Below are 17170 nucleotides of genomic sequence, written 5' to 3' on the forward strand. Positions count from 1 at the left end.
CTGCGCGTAAAGACACACAAAGGCCCCTAAATACAGTACATACCACAGAGACGGACATCCTGATGTTGCCGTTTCTCCTGTTCAATTTATTTCAGCCTCAGATTTGATTGTGGATCATTATCTGTATTAGCTGAGATAGCGATGGGTTTCTCCACACTTGAGGACGTCACCGCTTTGTGCACATTCGTCATTCTTTAGCTCCGCCCACACGATACGCCTCCAGGCGCTCGTTTTTTTCCGGAAAGACTCGGTACAGCCCATATTTCTTTTATAAATATGATAAAACTAAAGACTTTTCGGAGATATGAAGGATGCAATACTACTCTATAGGTACTCAAGATTGACGTGAGATTGACTGAAATTGAGTGTTTCACCCCCCCCCCCCCCCCCTTTAAAAAAATCTACATTTTAAGCAAAAGGCCGAGAAAATTGCGTTTTTATCAAATATCCAGATCGGATTCAGAATGATGAGCAAAACAGATGGAGTACAGGTAGATCGCATCCATCTCCTTTCGTCTGGGAGATTCAGATACTCTTTCAGAAGATACACAGCTCATCCTACCGTAGGCTATAACAGTAAAAACATGGAAAACTAAGATATTTCCATCTGTGGTGGGGAAAGTGTTAAATGTAGGCCTAATCGTTGTTGCTACATTCACCAACCTGCCTTAACGTATTCAGTTATCAAATGTGTATTAGTTTTGTTAAATGTTAAATGTGTGAAGTAAATATCTTTATTTTGTGCTTTGTGACATGTATTATTATATGTAAATGGACACCAAAAACCATAAGCACTGGTAATGGAAAATTTAGGGTGTGTTTACACAACAACGTTACTTAAAACGGAAAAGTTTTCCTTCGCATTTTTCGCATGCAGACCCGGCCCATTCACATCGATCCGTGAAAAAATAAAACATTATCAGCAAGAGCTCTTTATTAACAATTCAACAGAAAAAAATATAAATGCTTAATTCTCAATGAATTTTGTGCATGTCAGGCCAGTATCTGGCGATGCCGCTTTATAAAGAAAACCAACGCCATCTCAAGACCAAGTCGGTCATATTTGCAGGTGGCTAGTTCGTATGAATTCATATGATTTGTCTAAACCGCAGTGACGGGTAGGTTTAGGGGCAGTGTTAGCAAAAAATTAAAAAATTCGTATGAGTGAGGTCATTCGAATCAATTAGCCATGTCGTAAAATATGTACGAATTGCCGTGAGATCGGGTTGAAAGAAAAATTAGACGCCATTGTCGTGGAAATGAATGCATTAAAAAAAAAAACTTCAGATTTAAAATTTCCTGATAATTTACTCACCCTCACGTCATTCAAGATGTTGTCTTTCTTACTTCAGTCGAAAAGAAATTGAGGTTTTCGATAATTTTCTCCATATAGTGGTCTTCAAACACAACGGTTTAAAGGTCCAAATTACAGTTTCAATGCATCTTCAATGAACTCAACACTATCCCACCCGAGGAATAAGGGTCTTATCTAGCGATATGATCAGTCATTTTCTAAAAAATGTATATACTTTTTACAAATGCTCATCTTGCTCTGATCTGCGATTACGTCATCACGTTGGAAAGGTCACGCGTTGTACCCCAAGTCCACTACATGGATAAATCTCCTGGAACATGTTCCTCAAAATCCGAATTTCTTTTCGACCGAAGATGCATAAATGCATTAAAGTTTTCAGTTTTAGTTGGAAACGTTGTAGTGTAAACGCCCCCTTAAACTTCAATGTTTTTTGCAGCATTTCTCCTGTAATTGATCAAAGCAGGTGCACTTGTTGTATCAATGCATTGTATTAACAAAACAAAAATTCTGAATCATCTTAAAGACACATTAATAGTAAAACATTTTTAACATCTGCTTCTTTCAACATATTCACTTGTGTCTTTGATTATTACAATGTCAACTTTTTTTGTCAAAAACATTTAATGTTTCAAAATCAATAGTCTATAATGTACAAAACATTTACCATACAAACACAAGCAAAAAAGGACAATTTTACATCACAATCAGTGACATTGAATATGAACAATGAAAAAGAAAAACATAAAAGCCATCAACTCTCCACAAAAGCAATAAGTTTAGCTGCATTTAACATCATGGAGAACATTCAAATGAATCTACTGTCATTACAAGTCTCTTAAACCCCTTTAATATTAGTATTCTAAATACGGTATATTGTTTTCTGTGATACGCTTGAGTTTAAAGTAAGAAATGCTCAAAGTTTCCACATGTAGCTTGTGTGAAGTGACATTACATGTACCTTTCATCAAAAATCTCTTAAAACATTTTATATATTACATCTAAATCCATAGCTTATTCTACATACAGTATTAGTTATACATGTTCACACAATTCAAATTTACAATAAAGAAAAAAATCAAATGTCATTTCTGTCTCATAAAATATAAAACCCACCCATTTTCAACTCAATACCCGTGTAAGGCCGACAGTTTACTTCATTTCCCATCAGCCCGTATATTCTGGTCATAGTGGAAATCCGCAGTGGTAATTGCAGGCACGTGCTGAAAGTTCAATAGATTCTGTTGAATATTGTAAGAGGTATAAAATGTGCAGATTTGAGTTCTGGGTAAGTTTGTGAAGAATCTGTGCCAGCACTGCAATCCCACTACTTTGAATGAGAGGTATTAGAGAGCTGTTAGAGCAGAATATGTCATTTTAAAATGGTCTTAATCTAGTATACAAAAATCACTTTAATAATTAATAGGATGTCTTAAAAATAGTCATGATGTGTTTTCAAAGTGCACATGCTTGTTGGCCCTATAGGTACAGTAAGACTCACTTAATGTTCTCATTGTGATATTTTCTCTTATAATAACCGTATTGCTGTACATTAATATAATAAGCCACCCACTTTCTTTGTATGCTTTAGGGACCACTAGATCACAGGAAATGCATGCATCGTTTAAGAGGAATAGGCAGCGATGCTGAGAACTACACATTTAAACATTATCAGCAAGAGCTCTTTATTTACAATTCAACAGAAACAATCGAAATGCTAAAATCTCAATTTTTTTTAAATAAAACGTATGTGTACGTTCTGTTATATTGCACAGGTAAACACTATTTAGTTTTTGTTATTTTGACATTTACACTAAAAAGTATTACAAATTATTTATTAGCTTTAAAGTGTCCACAATGTACAGTATTGCTAAAGCTTGTTTACTCAATGTGAAAACACTAAACAGAGTGTAAAGCCAACACACACTGATCATGTCACTGAATTAAAGGTACACTATGTAGGCTAGGCTACCTTGTTTTTTTGTTTTTTTCACAACTAAAAACATTATAGAGCCCAATCTTACATCCGGAGCAATGCGGCGCCTGACGCAGTCATACACATCCTGCACCACATTGTGGAATGTATTTGCAAATGCATTTGCGCCCATGCTGGTCTGAAAACAAGGTGTGTTCAGGCGCATTGTTAGTGCGGTGCTATTATATATATATATATATATATACATACATACATACACACTCACCTAAAGGATTATTAGGAACACCTGTTCATGTTCAATTTCTCATTAATGCAATTATCTAATCAGCCAATCATGTGACAGTTTCTTCAATGTATTTAGGGTTGTGGTCCTGGTCAAGATAATTTCCTGAACTCCAAACTGAATGTCAGAATGAGAAAGAAAGGTGATTTAAGCAATTTTGAGCGTGGCATGGTTGTTGGTGCCAGACGGGCAGGTCTGAGTATTTCACAATCTGCTCAGTTACTGGGATTTTCACAAACAACCATTTCTAGGGTTTACAAAGAATGGTGTGAAAAGGGAAAAACATCCAGTATGCAGCAGTCCTGTAGGTGAAAATGCCTTGATGCTAGAGTTCAGAGGAGAATGGGCCGACTGATTCAAGCTGATAGTAGAGCAACTTTGACTGAAATAACCACTCGTTATAACCGAAGTTTGCAGCAAAGCATTTGTGAAGCCACAACAGGCACAACCTTGAGGCGGATGGGCTACAACAGCAGAAGACTCCACCGGGTACCACTCATCTCCACTACAAATAGGAAAGAGAGGCTACAATTTGCACAAGCTCACCAAAATTGGGCAGTTGAAGACTGGAAATTTTTTTATCCTGGTCTGATAAGTCTCGATTTCTGTTGAGACATTCAGATGGTAGAGTCAGAATTTGGCATAAACAGAATGAGAACATGGATCCATCATGCCTTGTTACCACTGTGCAGGCTGGTGGAGGTGGTGTAATGGTGTGGGGGATGTTTTCTTGGCCCCTTAGTGCCAATTGGGCATCATTTAAATGCCATGGCCTACCTGAGCATTGTTTCTGACCATGTCCATCCATTTATGACCACCATGTACCCATCCTCTGATGGCTACTTCCAGCAGGATAATGCACCATGTCACAAAGCTCGAATCATTTCTAATTGGTTTCTTGAACATGACAATGAGGTCACTGTACTAAAATGGCCCCCACAGTCACCAGATCTCAACCCAACAGAGCATCTTTGGGATGTGGTGGAACGGGAGCTTCGTGCCCTGGATGTGCATCCCACAAATCTCCATCAACAGCAAGATGCTATCCTATCAATATGGGCCAACATTTCTAAAGAATGCTTTCAGCACCTTGTTGAATCAATGCCATGTAGAATTAAAGCAGTTCTGAAGGGGAAAGGGGGTCAAACACAGTATTAGTATGGTGTTCCTAAAAATCCTTTAGGTGAGTGTATGTATGCATGTATATATATATATATATATAAATAAATAAAGGGTGTGTTAGTAATATGCGCCTATAGGCGGGTCAACAACGCACATACACTTTGCTTATTACACACACAGGGATGCACAGCAGCACACAAACATTTTTAAATATGAAAGATAGTATAAAATATCATTATTGTGTTAATACATATTAAAAAAGCCTACATGTCATAATGGATAATCATTGCATGTATCAGAATTTGCCGAGCTTTTTTCAGTAATTAAATGCCAGCAGGCGTCAATGGACACGCAGATCCATTTCCTCGCTAGAGAATTTTTCAGTTGTTCCAATTGCAAATTCCGCCATGTAAATAGCGAATCTGCATGGTGCAAGCGCAACTGGCTTTTAAAGGGAATAATGGGAGAGACTCTGACTCTGATTGGTTTATTGCACGTTACGCCCAAAACACACCCACGACTCATTAATAGAGTATAGGTACAATCTTTTAGACCATGCGGCAACCATTTTTCCTGTCATTAAAAAGCAAAAAGTGCCCCATAGCCCTGCCACATAAAGCTAGAGCTTTCCCTATTCAGTCCCCCCCCGGCCCCTCATCTCAAAAAATATCTGTGCTCACATGCAACCACTAAAACCTACTCAAAACGATGTAGTATACATGCCAGACCAGTATGTGGCACTGTAATTCTGCCACAGAGATGGCACTAAAAACAAAGAAGAAGATTCGATCAGTGATGACACAAGGGTGTCGTTTTCAGATTTATCCTGAAACCCGGTTTAAAAAAATAGCAGTTTCAGGCTCCCAAAATGCCGGATGCATCCGGATAAAATGCTGACACAATACAAACTGTTTATGTATACCGTGCTAAATGCGTCTCCATATGTACTAATTGCACTTGCGCCATGTGCTTCAGACCATGCGCTTAGATCGTTTAAATAGGGCCCTAAATCTTAATACATCAATTCTTCTTCCAAAATGTGTTTTTGTCTGATGCACTATGGTAAGCCTATTTTAAAAGTTTTTATTTTAGACCTGTCGGGATGATTTTCACAGGAAATTGCGTACATCAGGCACGTCTCGTCATATCCGTAAGAGAACGCGACAGCGCTCGTGATAAAATAAGAATAAACTTTAGCTCACATATGACAAGTCATATTCAAAATGCATGCAGTTTTGTTCAAATTTACATAGTGTACCTTTAAAGAGACGGTGTTAAAATTGAATATAAAGAATATCCAACAATTAGTTATTGGTTTATTATTGGCTACTCATTCTTTGTCTGTCATATGCTAAAATTACATTTATTGGAATCAATCCATTTCGGAATGGTAACAAAAACTGATCTAAATTATGTCAGGTTAGAATTCAACTTATTATATTTTAAATAATGATAATTGGGAACACTAAAATTCCCACGTATATGTTCAATAATTATAATCTATAATACAATGTTGTTGTTGTTATATAAATAAATATTGATCATATAAAACACTTAAATAACTTTTGACCTTGTGTGCATTTTCTTTTTGCACTTATCATTTGAAAAACAAGGCATTATATCTGTTTGAACACTAATAAGAATGCTTCACAAAGGTAGAATATACAAATGTAAACAGTTTCTCAAATTGGGGAGAATGTATCTGTAATGTATCATGTTCATGTAAATGGAAGATGTTTGTTTCTTTCCCAAATCAGCTTTTCTTAGTTTTTTTTTTTTTTTTTTAGAATTGTTTTTCATATCAAATTACAGGACACAAACGTTCAATTTTTTTAGCATTTCAAAAAGAAAACTGAAGCCCTGTAGAAAGTGAGCAGAAGGGGAAACCTAACTTAAATTCTCTGAAGGCCTCTTGGTTTGCTGAAGCATAATAAAAGCACTTTCACAGATGGATGCAGTTATGTTTTGCAGTTTGCTGTTTAAAACCAAACTATCGTCTCTTTTGTGCAAAAAAAGGCACTCTGAAGAAGAAGAAAAAAACATCTTCGTATGCAGACATCAGTTGCAAAGTATTGCAAACTAGTATTCTTAGGGGGTCAAATATCCAAAAATGTATCTTTGGAACCTTACAAGTGCTCTGCCTGTAAATGCGTATGACATTAAATCACAAAATGAGCAAAATGTCAAATATTATGATGCTGAAAAGAGATGTGGGGGATTTGTGTGTGTGTGTGTGTGTGGGGGGGGGGGGGTAACAAAACGATTATACCCATATTACCCAGTAATATTTTATAATGCCAAACATTTTGGCATGAGCTATCATTCTTATATTCTAATTGACATTTTTTGTATAGCGGCTGTTACAAAAAGTACAAGGGGAATCCCCTCATGAAAACAAGTTGACAAGTTAAGGTACTCTTTTAAGGAAGTTTTAAATACTACTTCTGCTTTGCGAATGCTAGTTTTAAGTCACATGACTGTGTGAGAGATATCAACAGTGCTCAAGAAGCGTCCACAATGCAAATAACGTGTCGACGTTTGTCTTTAAACTTGATTTTCCTGCAGTCCTTCATTCTACAATTACAACTTATGAAAGTATTTACATATTAAATTAGAATTAGAAACTGAGAATCACGGATTAAGCTCCTGTGGGAAATAAGTAGTTTCTTCTCCTTCAAAAATGACGGTCATATCGCACATCCCTTTACGATGACGCCCTTTAATTTTTTGACTATGAAATAGTGAGAATCTCGAACTGTCCCAAATCTTCACAGACAGAGAAAAGAAAACATGAGAGACTCTTGTAATGTTGATATGTACAAATATCTCCACCAAGACCTTCAGCTTGCTGGATAGAGAGACACTCCTAAACACTTGATTGCTATGGATTCGTGACCTCTTCTTTGCCTGTAATTCCTTTCAGTTCATATCAAATCTAATATGTCCATATTTGCTTGGCACACAATAGATCATTGGTTGTGAGCTCCTCAGAGAATCATAGCAAAAGCCTGTCATCTAGGGATGGTTGACAGGTATTACAGCTTCAACCGGCACCATACAGACTTCAAAGAAGATGAAACAGGACTTGGATTTTGACGTAGATTATTGTGTAGCTAGTTCTGAGGAGTTTGGTCTTCAGTGTGTTCCCGCGAGCGCTTATGTGGCTGGTGTTTCAGCCTGCAGGCTGGACATGCGGATCTGTGAGCTGCTCTTGCTGAGGATTGAGAGCTGCGTGCCCCCATTCACACCACTGCTGGCCAGGGAGGGATGCCTGTGCTTCATATCCACGGCAAAATATCGGTTCACCGTCCAGCTGCGCCATTTTCGTTTGATTTCTGATTGCACCTTTGGGGAGAAACTTCAGTGGGTTACGAAACTAATGGGATCCTACAGGAGGACATCTGCAGATCTCTTTCCATGCTGGTCATGGACAAGCCTGAATTTTAAATCATCTGGTTAATAATTTACACGAAAGACTGGTATAATGAGCACCGTGAGAAAGGGCCTCCAGAGACATTTCTTCACGAAAACAGAATACCTTTTTTTTATTAGAATTTAAAACAAAATCAGATTTTAGAATAAATAATAATGTTAGAATAAAATATTTTGATTTTGCAATGAACATTTATACAAATATACACAGATCAAGCATAAAATTATGACTACTGACAATTAAAGTGAATAACACTTCTCAATCTCTTCATCACGGCAACGGTCAGTGGGTGAGATATTAGGCAGCAAGTGAACATTTTGTCCTCAAAGTTGGTGTCAGAAGCAGGAAAAATGGGCAAGCATAAGGATTTGAGCGAGTTTGACAAGGGCCAAATTGTGATGGCTATATGACTAGGTCAGAGCATCTCCAAAACTGCAGCTCTTGTGGGGTGTTCCCTATCTGCAGTGGTCAGTATCTATTAAAAATGGCCCAAGGAAAGAACAGTGGTGAACCGGTGACAGGGTCATGGGTGGCCAAGGCTCATTGATCCACAATTAGTAGCAAAGGCTGGCCTGTGTGGTCAGACTGGAGAGCTACTATAGCTCAGATTGCTCAAGAAGTTCTGGTTCTGATAGAAAGGTGTCAGAATACACAGTGCATCACAGTTTGTTGTGTATGGGGCTGCATAGCCGCAGACCAGTCAGGGTGCCCATGCTGACCCCTGTCTCTGTCCAACAGTGGGCACTTGAGCATCAGAATTGAATCACAGAGCAATGGAAGAAGGTGGCCTGGTCTGATGAATCATGTTTTCTTTTATATCAAAATGCCAGGTGAGTGAGCATCGCTAACATGGAAAAGCATAGACTGTAAAAAAAAAAATGGACATCGTTTTCATGACATCACCCATAGCGTAAAGTCGACCATTTCCATTTTGGTAACACGTCAACATGCGTCACTCCCAGATAACTGAAAATGGGTTGAGAGGCTGGACATGGCTGGAGCTGAGGTGACGTGATGACTAACAGACAGCAGACAAATGGCTATCCACCTGTCACTCAAAGTGATCGCACCCTTAATTATACAGAGCTTTATATAATGTACACGAATGAGCTATAAAATGATTCACCCCCCTCATAGTTATAGTAATAGATAGTAATGAAGGTCAAAATTAGGTATATAAACCAAAACCACAATTTGTACCTGTAAATATGTTTTTTTTTCTGCTGTAAAGTTGGGAATTTTAACATGGAGCTAAATGAGATTTGATGAATTGCAGTTTTCACTTCCGTATTGGCTTCAAGAGAAACTGGGGGAGGTTGCTGCTTGTGGGGAACACATGGCACCAGGATGCACTATGGGAAGAAGGCAAGCTGGCAGCGGCAGTGCAATGCTTGGTGCAATGATCTGCTGGGAAACCTTGGGTCCTGTCATCCATGTGGATGTTACTTTGACACATACTACCTACCTAGGCATCGTTGCAGACCATGTACAATCTTTCATGGAAACAGTATTCCCTGGTGGCTGTGGCCTCTTTCAGCAGGATAATGCGCCCTGCCACAAAGCAAAAATGGTTCAGAAATAGTTTGAGGAGCACAACAAGTTTGAGGTGTTGACTTGGCCACCAAATTCCCCAGATCTCAATCCAATCGAGCATCTGTGGGATGTGCTGAACAAACAAGTCCGATCCATGGAGACCCCACCTTGCGACTTACAGGACTCAAAGGATCTGCTGCTAACATCTTGGTGCTAAATACCGCAGCACACCTTCAGGGTTCTGGTGGAGTTTATGCCTCGACGGGCCTGGGCTGTTTTGGCAGCAAAAGGGGGACCAACACAAATATTAGGTCATAATGTAATGCCTGATCGGTGTATATACACAATATAGAAAAATATACATTTATGCACTTCACAGATGCTTATATCCAAAACAGCTTACAACTGTTTTTTTTAGTTATTGAAAACGTTTTATTTATTTTATTTATTTTATTTATTTATTTATTTATTTATTTATTTATTTATTTATTTATTTATTTATTTATTTATTTATTTATTTATTTATTTAACATTTCTCACTTATAATAATTAGAACATATTGGAGCGATTTCTTTTAACAAAAATCTATTGGTATCGTACCTTTTCTTATAGGAATCCATTACTAACTGGGGTAACCAGAATTCCCCCCCCCCCCCCCATGCTACACCAGAAATACAGTAGCTTTAGATTATTTTTCAATAGCATTTGTAAAGGACTTACCTCTCCGTTGAGAAAGCAGTAAAGAACAGCTACAACAAAACCCTGAAAAGAAAAAAAGAACATTTGTTTAAAACATGTTTTTTTTAAAGGGAACAATTTAAAAAACTGCAATTTTTTTTGAACTTTATTTGAGTAAATCTTGTTTAATCTAGTAATATAACATTGGATAAATTAAAGTGAAAAAAAAAAAATCAGTTCAAACCTGAAACAACAGACTATACAGAATATGCGTGAAATAAAAAATATATAATGTCGTCGGCCAATGCAAGTATTTGGAGGCCTGGTTTCAGGGCTTATGTTAAGCCATGATTCATTTAATTAGGAAAATTAAGTAGCTTTTATAAACATGCATTAGAAACAAACATTACTAGTATGCAAATTTTAAGATATGTCAGTGCAAGCCAGTTAAAACAGCTCAAACATGCTTTTTACTCCAGGCTTAAGCCTTGTCAGTGAACCCAGGGGGGCGTCATATCTGAGAGAGCAAAAGTGGACTTATACCTGAAAAGAACCAAGGCCAAGTTCAAACACCAGTCTTTCTCTCTTGCTGACATCTTCTGGTGTGAACGCAAATACGGTATAGTGGATTCCAAATAGAGGAATGAGGAGAAGAGTGGAGCGGGCCAGACGCCTGTCGATCACACAACGCACCAATCATGTGACTCCACAACTGAATGTAATTGTGCTAATCATAGGAAAGGGAATATATAAAAAACAATATGTATATGACTTACAGATAAATGCTGGACTCATTCCCTCCAATATCTGGAGACTGCAGCTTCTGCACCAGGATTATAATGATGCCAATAAAGAGGATAAAATTTATCTGAGAGTAAAAAAAAGACAAGGCAAGAGATATAGTGTATCATCAATACAATAATGCAGTAGCTTAATATTACAGCCAAAATCCTTTTCAGGTGGAATATTTACTAGCCTTACCATGATAGAGGCGAGCACAGGACCCTTGATCACCCACCAGATGGCAGCACTGTCATTAATATCCCAGCAACTGCAGGCAATGTCAGATGCGTATCCCCACATTGATTTATTTATTAAATTGCATTATTATAGATATTATAAATAAATCCTTCATCTTACCCAATGTTATCAAAATGAGCTCTTAAGACAGCCCAGACAGCCACACATATTGTTGGAGTACCTGGGAAAACATGGGCAAACAATTTTTTTTTTAAAGCTTATTAATAAGTAATTTCACTTGCAGACACAAGTATGATGTTAACAGGTGTCACTTTTGGTCGTACCCCATCCAATAATGGTGTACCAGTAGAAGTATCTTTTCTCAGGAAAGAACGTCTCAACGAGCAGGGTAAAGAGATATAAGCCCTCGATGAACAGCCAGAAGTAGTTTGACAAAACACAGTAATGAAAAAATACCACCACCACCTTACACTCCACCTGCAGAAAGAAAAACTGGATGAATACCACATTATCTACCTATCCCTTCAAAAACAGAAGAGCTATAGCCTACTGTTGCACAGGGAAAACATTCAAAGCACATTTCGCTAGTTGGCCATGCAAAAAGCAACTGAGGTGACTACAGAGACCTCATTATCTGAAGCAAATTAAAGCACATAACAGCAACACAGACGTGTCATTCGGAGACTAATTCCTTCCACAAAGAAATGACATGGGCAACCCGGGATGTTAATGGGCCCATCACCATGACTGCTTGGGTATTTGTGTGCGATGTGAAGGCTGGAGAGAGACTGAGACTCACGGTGTGTGTAAAGCAATGGTCGCTGTCCTCCTCTGCATATAAAATGCCGTCTTTAATGAAGACCGAGACGGCCCTCAGGATGAAGGACACAAACAAGTTCATATGAATGAAATTCCTGGTGCAATGTAGCTTCCTAAGGGTAAAGACAACCGCAATAAAGAAATATTACATTAAAATGTAATAAAAATGCATCCTATATGTACACTGCCATTCAAACATTTGGGTTGGCAGGGTTTTTTTAATGTTTTTTAAAAGAAATCTCAGCAACACAGAATAATCGTCATTGGTTAACATTAGTTAACTACATTAGTTAACATTAAATAATAATGAACTGCACTTATAAAGCATTTATTTATCTTTGTTAATGTTATTTTCAACATTTACTAATGCATTAGTTAACGCACTGTGAACATGAACGGCTGTATCTTTATTAAATAATGTTAAGAAAGATGAACAAATACAGTATCAAATGTATCGTTCATAGTTAGTTCATTAACTAATGTAAACTAATGAGCATTATTCTTAAGTGTTACCAACGTCTCTTAAGCTCACCAAGGCTGCATTTATGGCTGATCAAAATATATATATTTTAAAATGTATAATTTATCACTTTTGCTGTGATGGCAGTAATTTTCAGCATCATTAATCCAGTCTTCAGTGTCACATGATCCTTCAGAAATCATTCTGAAATGTTGATTTATGCACAAGAAACATTTGTTGTTATTGTCAAAGTTAAAAACAGACGTGCTGCTTAAAGGGGGGGGGGGGGGGGGGGGTGAAACACTCAGTCAAACTCACGTCAATCTTGAGTACCTATAGAGTAGTATTGCATCCTTCATCTCCGAAAATTCTTTAGTTTTATTATATTTATAAAAGAAATAGGCTGTACCGAGTCTTACCGGAAAATAACGAGCGCCTGGAGGCGTATCGTGTGGGCGGAGCTAAAGAATGACGAGCGCGCAGCTACTGCACGAGAGATTGCTGAAAGCTGTCATCCTCAAGCGTGGAAAAGAAAACATTACTCTAATAAACCATGGCTATCAATCAGATTCAACTAATACAGATATGATCCAGAATCAGATCTGGAGGATGAAATAAATTGAACAGGAGAAACAGCAGCAGCAAGATGTCCGTCTCTGTGGTATGTACTGTATTTAGTGGCCTGTCAACATTTGTGTGTGTTTACTCGCAGTTTATGAGGACATGATTCGGTTTATGGACTATTGTATGCGACTAAACCTTAGCAGTAGCAAGCAAAACGGTTTTGCACGTCAGACTAGTGTATAAAAAACAATGGAGTAACGTTAGCGCATTTGAATGAAGAAGCACACTTTGTGAGAACATCCCCTAGCCTAGGTTGATGTTTGGGTGGTAATAAACAAACTGAAACCTATATTGGTCAGCTAAGCAAATGTATTTAAACACACACCATACATCGCATGCTCCATTGATAAATTAACTAACGTATACACGATCGTGTTGTTTAAGTGTTGCACGGACGAGTGGAGTTTATGGGCGTGTATTTTCTCTCTCGCTCTAGTCACACACGCGCGCGCACCCTTCCGGGAGAAGAGCCCGTACGGCCCATACAAGGACCTTCCACTCTGTCGACGTCAAGCAGACCCATACTCGAAAAAAACTCTCCGAAACTTGTGAGAAACCGGAAGGAGTATTTTTGACACAGAAATACTCCATCAAACGTCCAACTTATTGTTTGAAACTTTATCTATGTTTAGGATGGGAATCCAAGTCTTTAACAGTGTAAAAAGCTCAGTATGCATGAAATACATTTGCTTTAATATCTTTTTGCGGAACCCATATTTTTTTTCTTCAGGATTATTTGATATAAAGAAAGTTCAAAAGAACCGCATCTATTTGAAATAGAAGAATATACATATCATTTGCTAAATATGATTTATCAACAACAAAAGCAAAAATCTAAAATGTTTATTTAAGTGCATATTGGTGTATTATTTCAATATCTTATGACACACTCTGCCTAATTACCATGCCTTCCATCCACTGAAGCGCATTGAAACGTGCAGCATTATTCAATGTGCTGATGTAATTTTTCCTGAAACAGGAAGACAGAGTGGGACATATAGAACAGCTCCTTCCCTTTCTCTAAATAACCAATAGTGTTTAGTTTGCCGTTTAATCTGGCCAGAGCAGTTGAGCTCAGTAAAGCCACAGTTTCCTCCTAATCTCCTCCATGTTGTTTGGGAGCACACTAGCTTATAGGTGACTGTAAAGCTAACATATTCGTACTAAAAGCCAACAAAAACTGGCGACTTTAAGAATAGAATGAAAGCTCATGACCTCTTTCTGACCTCTCACCTGAACCTGCAGAGAATGACCATGGCAGTGGTGAGGGACACCAGCGAGGTGCTGTAGCCCACAGTGTACAGAGCCTTTACAGACGCATAGTACATATCCTGCAAACAAAGAGCAGAAACACTGTCAGCTATTTCAAACATCATACAGGAAATGATAAAGCCTCCCTCTCTATAATGAATATACGTTACACTAAATACAGTAAACATTCTACAGAGATTTCTTTAGAGGCTGAGAGGTTTAGGAATCTACTGAGGAGATACAGAAGAAGAAGTAGCAGAAAGCAGGAAAGGTGAAGGATTCTTACTGTTCCATTTTCATCAAAAGGGCAAACATCAAGGTAGTGAGGGAACATCTCCGACCAGCCATCCTCAGTGCAGTTTCGACTCACCTTTCCAAACTCTACAAAAGGTGAAAAAAATAAATCCAATACATTTCTGGATGAAAATTATACCAAATAATAATGATTCAAATCTATTCAAATCTAATCAATTTCATCTAAATATATAAAAAAACACACTTAAAGGGTTAGTTTACCCAAAAATGAAAATTATGTCAATAATTACTTACCCTAATGTCGTTCTACACTTGTAAGGCCGAGAATAGTTTTTGTGCGCAAAAAAAACCCAAAACGAAATAATGACTTATGTTGCCAATGTCTCGTGATTTCAGCAGTTTGGCAGTTTGACATGCGATCCGAATTATGAATCAATACGCTGATTCATATCCGTTCGAAACTTTGTTTTGAAATCGGCCTATCACTGTATGTCGTTATTAACTTTTATTTTATTTTTTTTATTTTTTTTGGGCGCACAAAAACTATTATCGTTGCTTCATAACCACTGTAGTCAAATCCATTGATTTCAGGGTGTCGAATGACATTAGGGTAAGTAATTAATGACAGAATTTTCCTTTTTTTAGTGAACTAACCCTTTAAAAACCTAAACGCAAATTAGAAATGTTGCCTTGGTAACTGAAATAAAATAAGTTTACTGTAAGTTGAAGTACTAAAATGACTTAAACTTAAATATAATTAAAGCTAAATAGATATATAAAAAGCAAATATAAATGTAAAACTTATAATATAAAAATTACATATTTAGCTAATTCAAAACAATGAATACTAAATATCTAAAATAACACTATTAAAGGGATAGTCCCCCATAGAAAAATGTATCATCATTCTCTCACCCTCATGTCATTCCAAACCTGTGTGACTTTCTGTCTTCTGTGGGATATGAAGTCGAGAGTTTGAAGAATGTTGGTATCTCAACATTTCTGGTTCCCATTGACTTCCATTGTATTGACAAAAAAATAAAAAATACAATGGAAGTCAATGGGAGCCGAAAGAAAGGTTTGGAACAGGAGGGTGAGCAAATTCTTTTTTATTTCATGACAAACAACAAAATAAATTCAAAACATAAACGCTACGGTTCTGTAGATGATTTCCAAAGTTAATTCATTTAATTCGTTAATTTGACTGTTGGAAAATAATGTTTTCCGACAGGCAAAAAAACGTGCCTGGTTATTAAAAAGCACAACTATCTCAATAAGCCATGCAATCTGAGGTTTTGTTCATGTGCTCACCATCATTTTCTTCATCCATGACTTCAAATAGCTCAGAACAGGGCATCCAGACCACTTGACCAATTTTTGCAGGCTCCCAGCAAGTAAGGTTGTCCCACATCCGTGGGCAGACTAAAAAAGAAGACACTGGATATAATAACTAGTTGAAATTTCTGGTAACTCTGCTTCTGAACCAGTTTTTATTGGGGTATTTACGGTACCTGAGAATAGAACAGCCTATTTAAGATATATTTAGGCGTGCTACTTGACAGCCATTGTGACAGCAATCTTATGATTCAGTGACAATCAGTGCAAATGACAAGCGACAAAAATAGACTTCCATCTGCTCTGATAAGGAAGTAGATTGTAGGAATTCAATCAAAACAATGCCATGGCATTTTAGCATGAATACGATAAAAAAAAAAATAAAAAAAAATGATATAATGATACAAAATGATACACACTTGCATCATATGAATACACTTTCAGATCAGGGGGAACACACTAATCTACTTTATATAAACACTGCAGTCTTTAGTTTTCACTGTTAGTTTTTATTCAGTTCATCGGCTAGCGTTCTGTGAAGCAATGCAACACTTACAGTTTCTGTTCACAACAACCAAAAATGAAAGTACTGTTACAAATGACATACTCAACACTGTACATCACAGTACTATACTTCACACTACCTCAATGGTACAGTGCTATGTACTGTACTGTATGTTACACAAAAATAAAAATAAATGTTACTAAAGGAGCACAGGCCAACTTGCAATACTGTAATGTGATAATGTACAGTGTGTAGATAGATATAGTCTGGAATGGAGAGTTGCTGTTTTCCAATCTGAATGTCCTTATGATGGATGAACTGTGAACCGGCTTAGATGTGGGTGAACTCTCTGCCCGGCTTCCCTCACTGTCAGAGCCATGACTTATCACATGATCCACCAATGCTCTAATATCATCTGAAATATTGTTCTGTGTATAGCCTCTTTGACCATTGCATGATGTGTATTGTATTTTGGATACATGTGTTTTCCAAATGGCACCCTGAGATTTCATTTTTGAACGAAGTGTCTTATGTATGAAATAGATTGTATATGCAGGACCAAGTGTGTTGCATAAAGGAGTAAGTGTGTCGCAGAACTGCAAATAGAGTGCAAAGCAGCGCTTTTGTTTAAGGTATGGGTACA

General features: G+C 37.4%; 1 protein-coding gene across 2 annotated transcripts in view; it reads right to left on the reverse strand.

Annotated features, from left to right (window-relative positions):
- Positions 1-395: 395 nt before the first annotated feature.
- adcyap1r1b (adenylate cyclase activating polypeptide 1b (pituitary) receptor type I) overlaps positions 396-17170 on the reverse strand; it is a 39301-nt gene continuing 22526 nt past the window's right edge. For both annotated transcript variants that reach the window (XM_067459841.1, XM_067459840.1), the window contains exons 4-14: positions 15999-16109; positions 14719-14813; positions 14415-14512; positions 12078-12210; positions 11602-11755; positions 11438-11498; positions 11279-11348; positions 11074-11165; positions 10841-10970; positions 10340-10381; positions 396-7998 (exon numbers count right to left, since the gene is read on the reverse strand). In XM_067459841.1, coding sequence (XP_067315942.1) covers positions 7810-7998; positions 10340-10381; positions 10841-10970; positions 11074-11165; positions 11279-11348; positions 11438-11498; positions 11602-11755; positions 12078-12210; positions 14415-14512; positions 14719-14813; positions 15999-16109 — 1175 coding nt within the window. In that variant the 3' untranslated portion in view covers positions 396-7809. The remainder of the gene's footprint in view (positions 7999-10339; positions 10382-10840; positions 10971-11073; positions 11166-11278; positions 11349-11437; positions 11499-11601; positions 11756-12077; positions 12211-14414; positions 14513-14718; positions 14814-15998; positions 16110-17170) is intronic.

This window comes from Pseudorasbora parva, chromosome 12, assembly GCF_024679245.1.
Source record: "Pseudorasbora parva isolate DD20220531a chromosome 12, ASM2467924v1, whole genome shotgun sequence".
Classification (NCBI taxonomy): domain Eukaryota; kingdom Metazoa; phylum Chordata; class Actinopteri; order Cypriniformes; family Gobionidae; genus Pseudorasbora; species Pseudorasbora parva.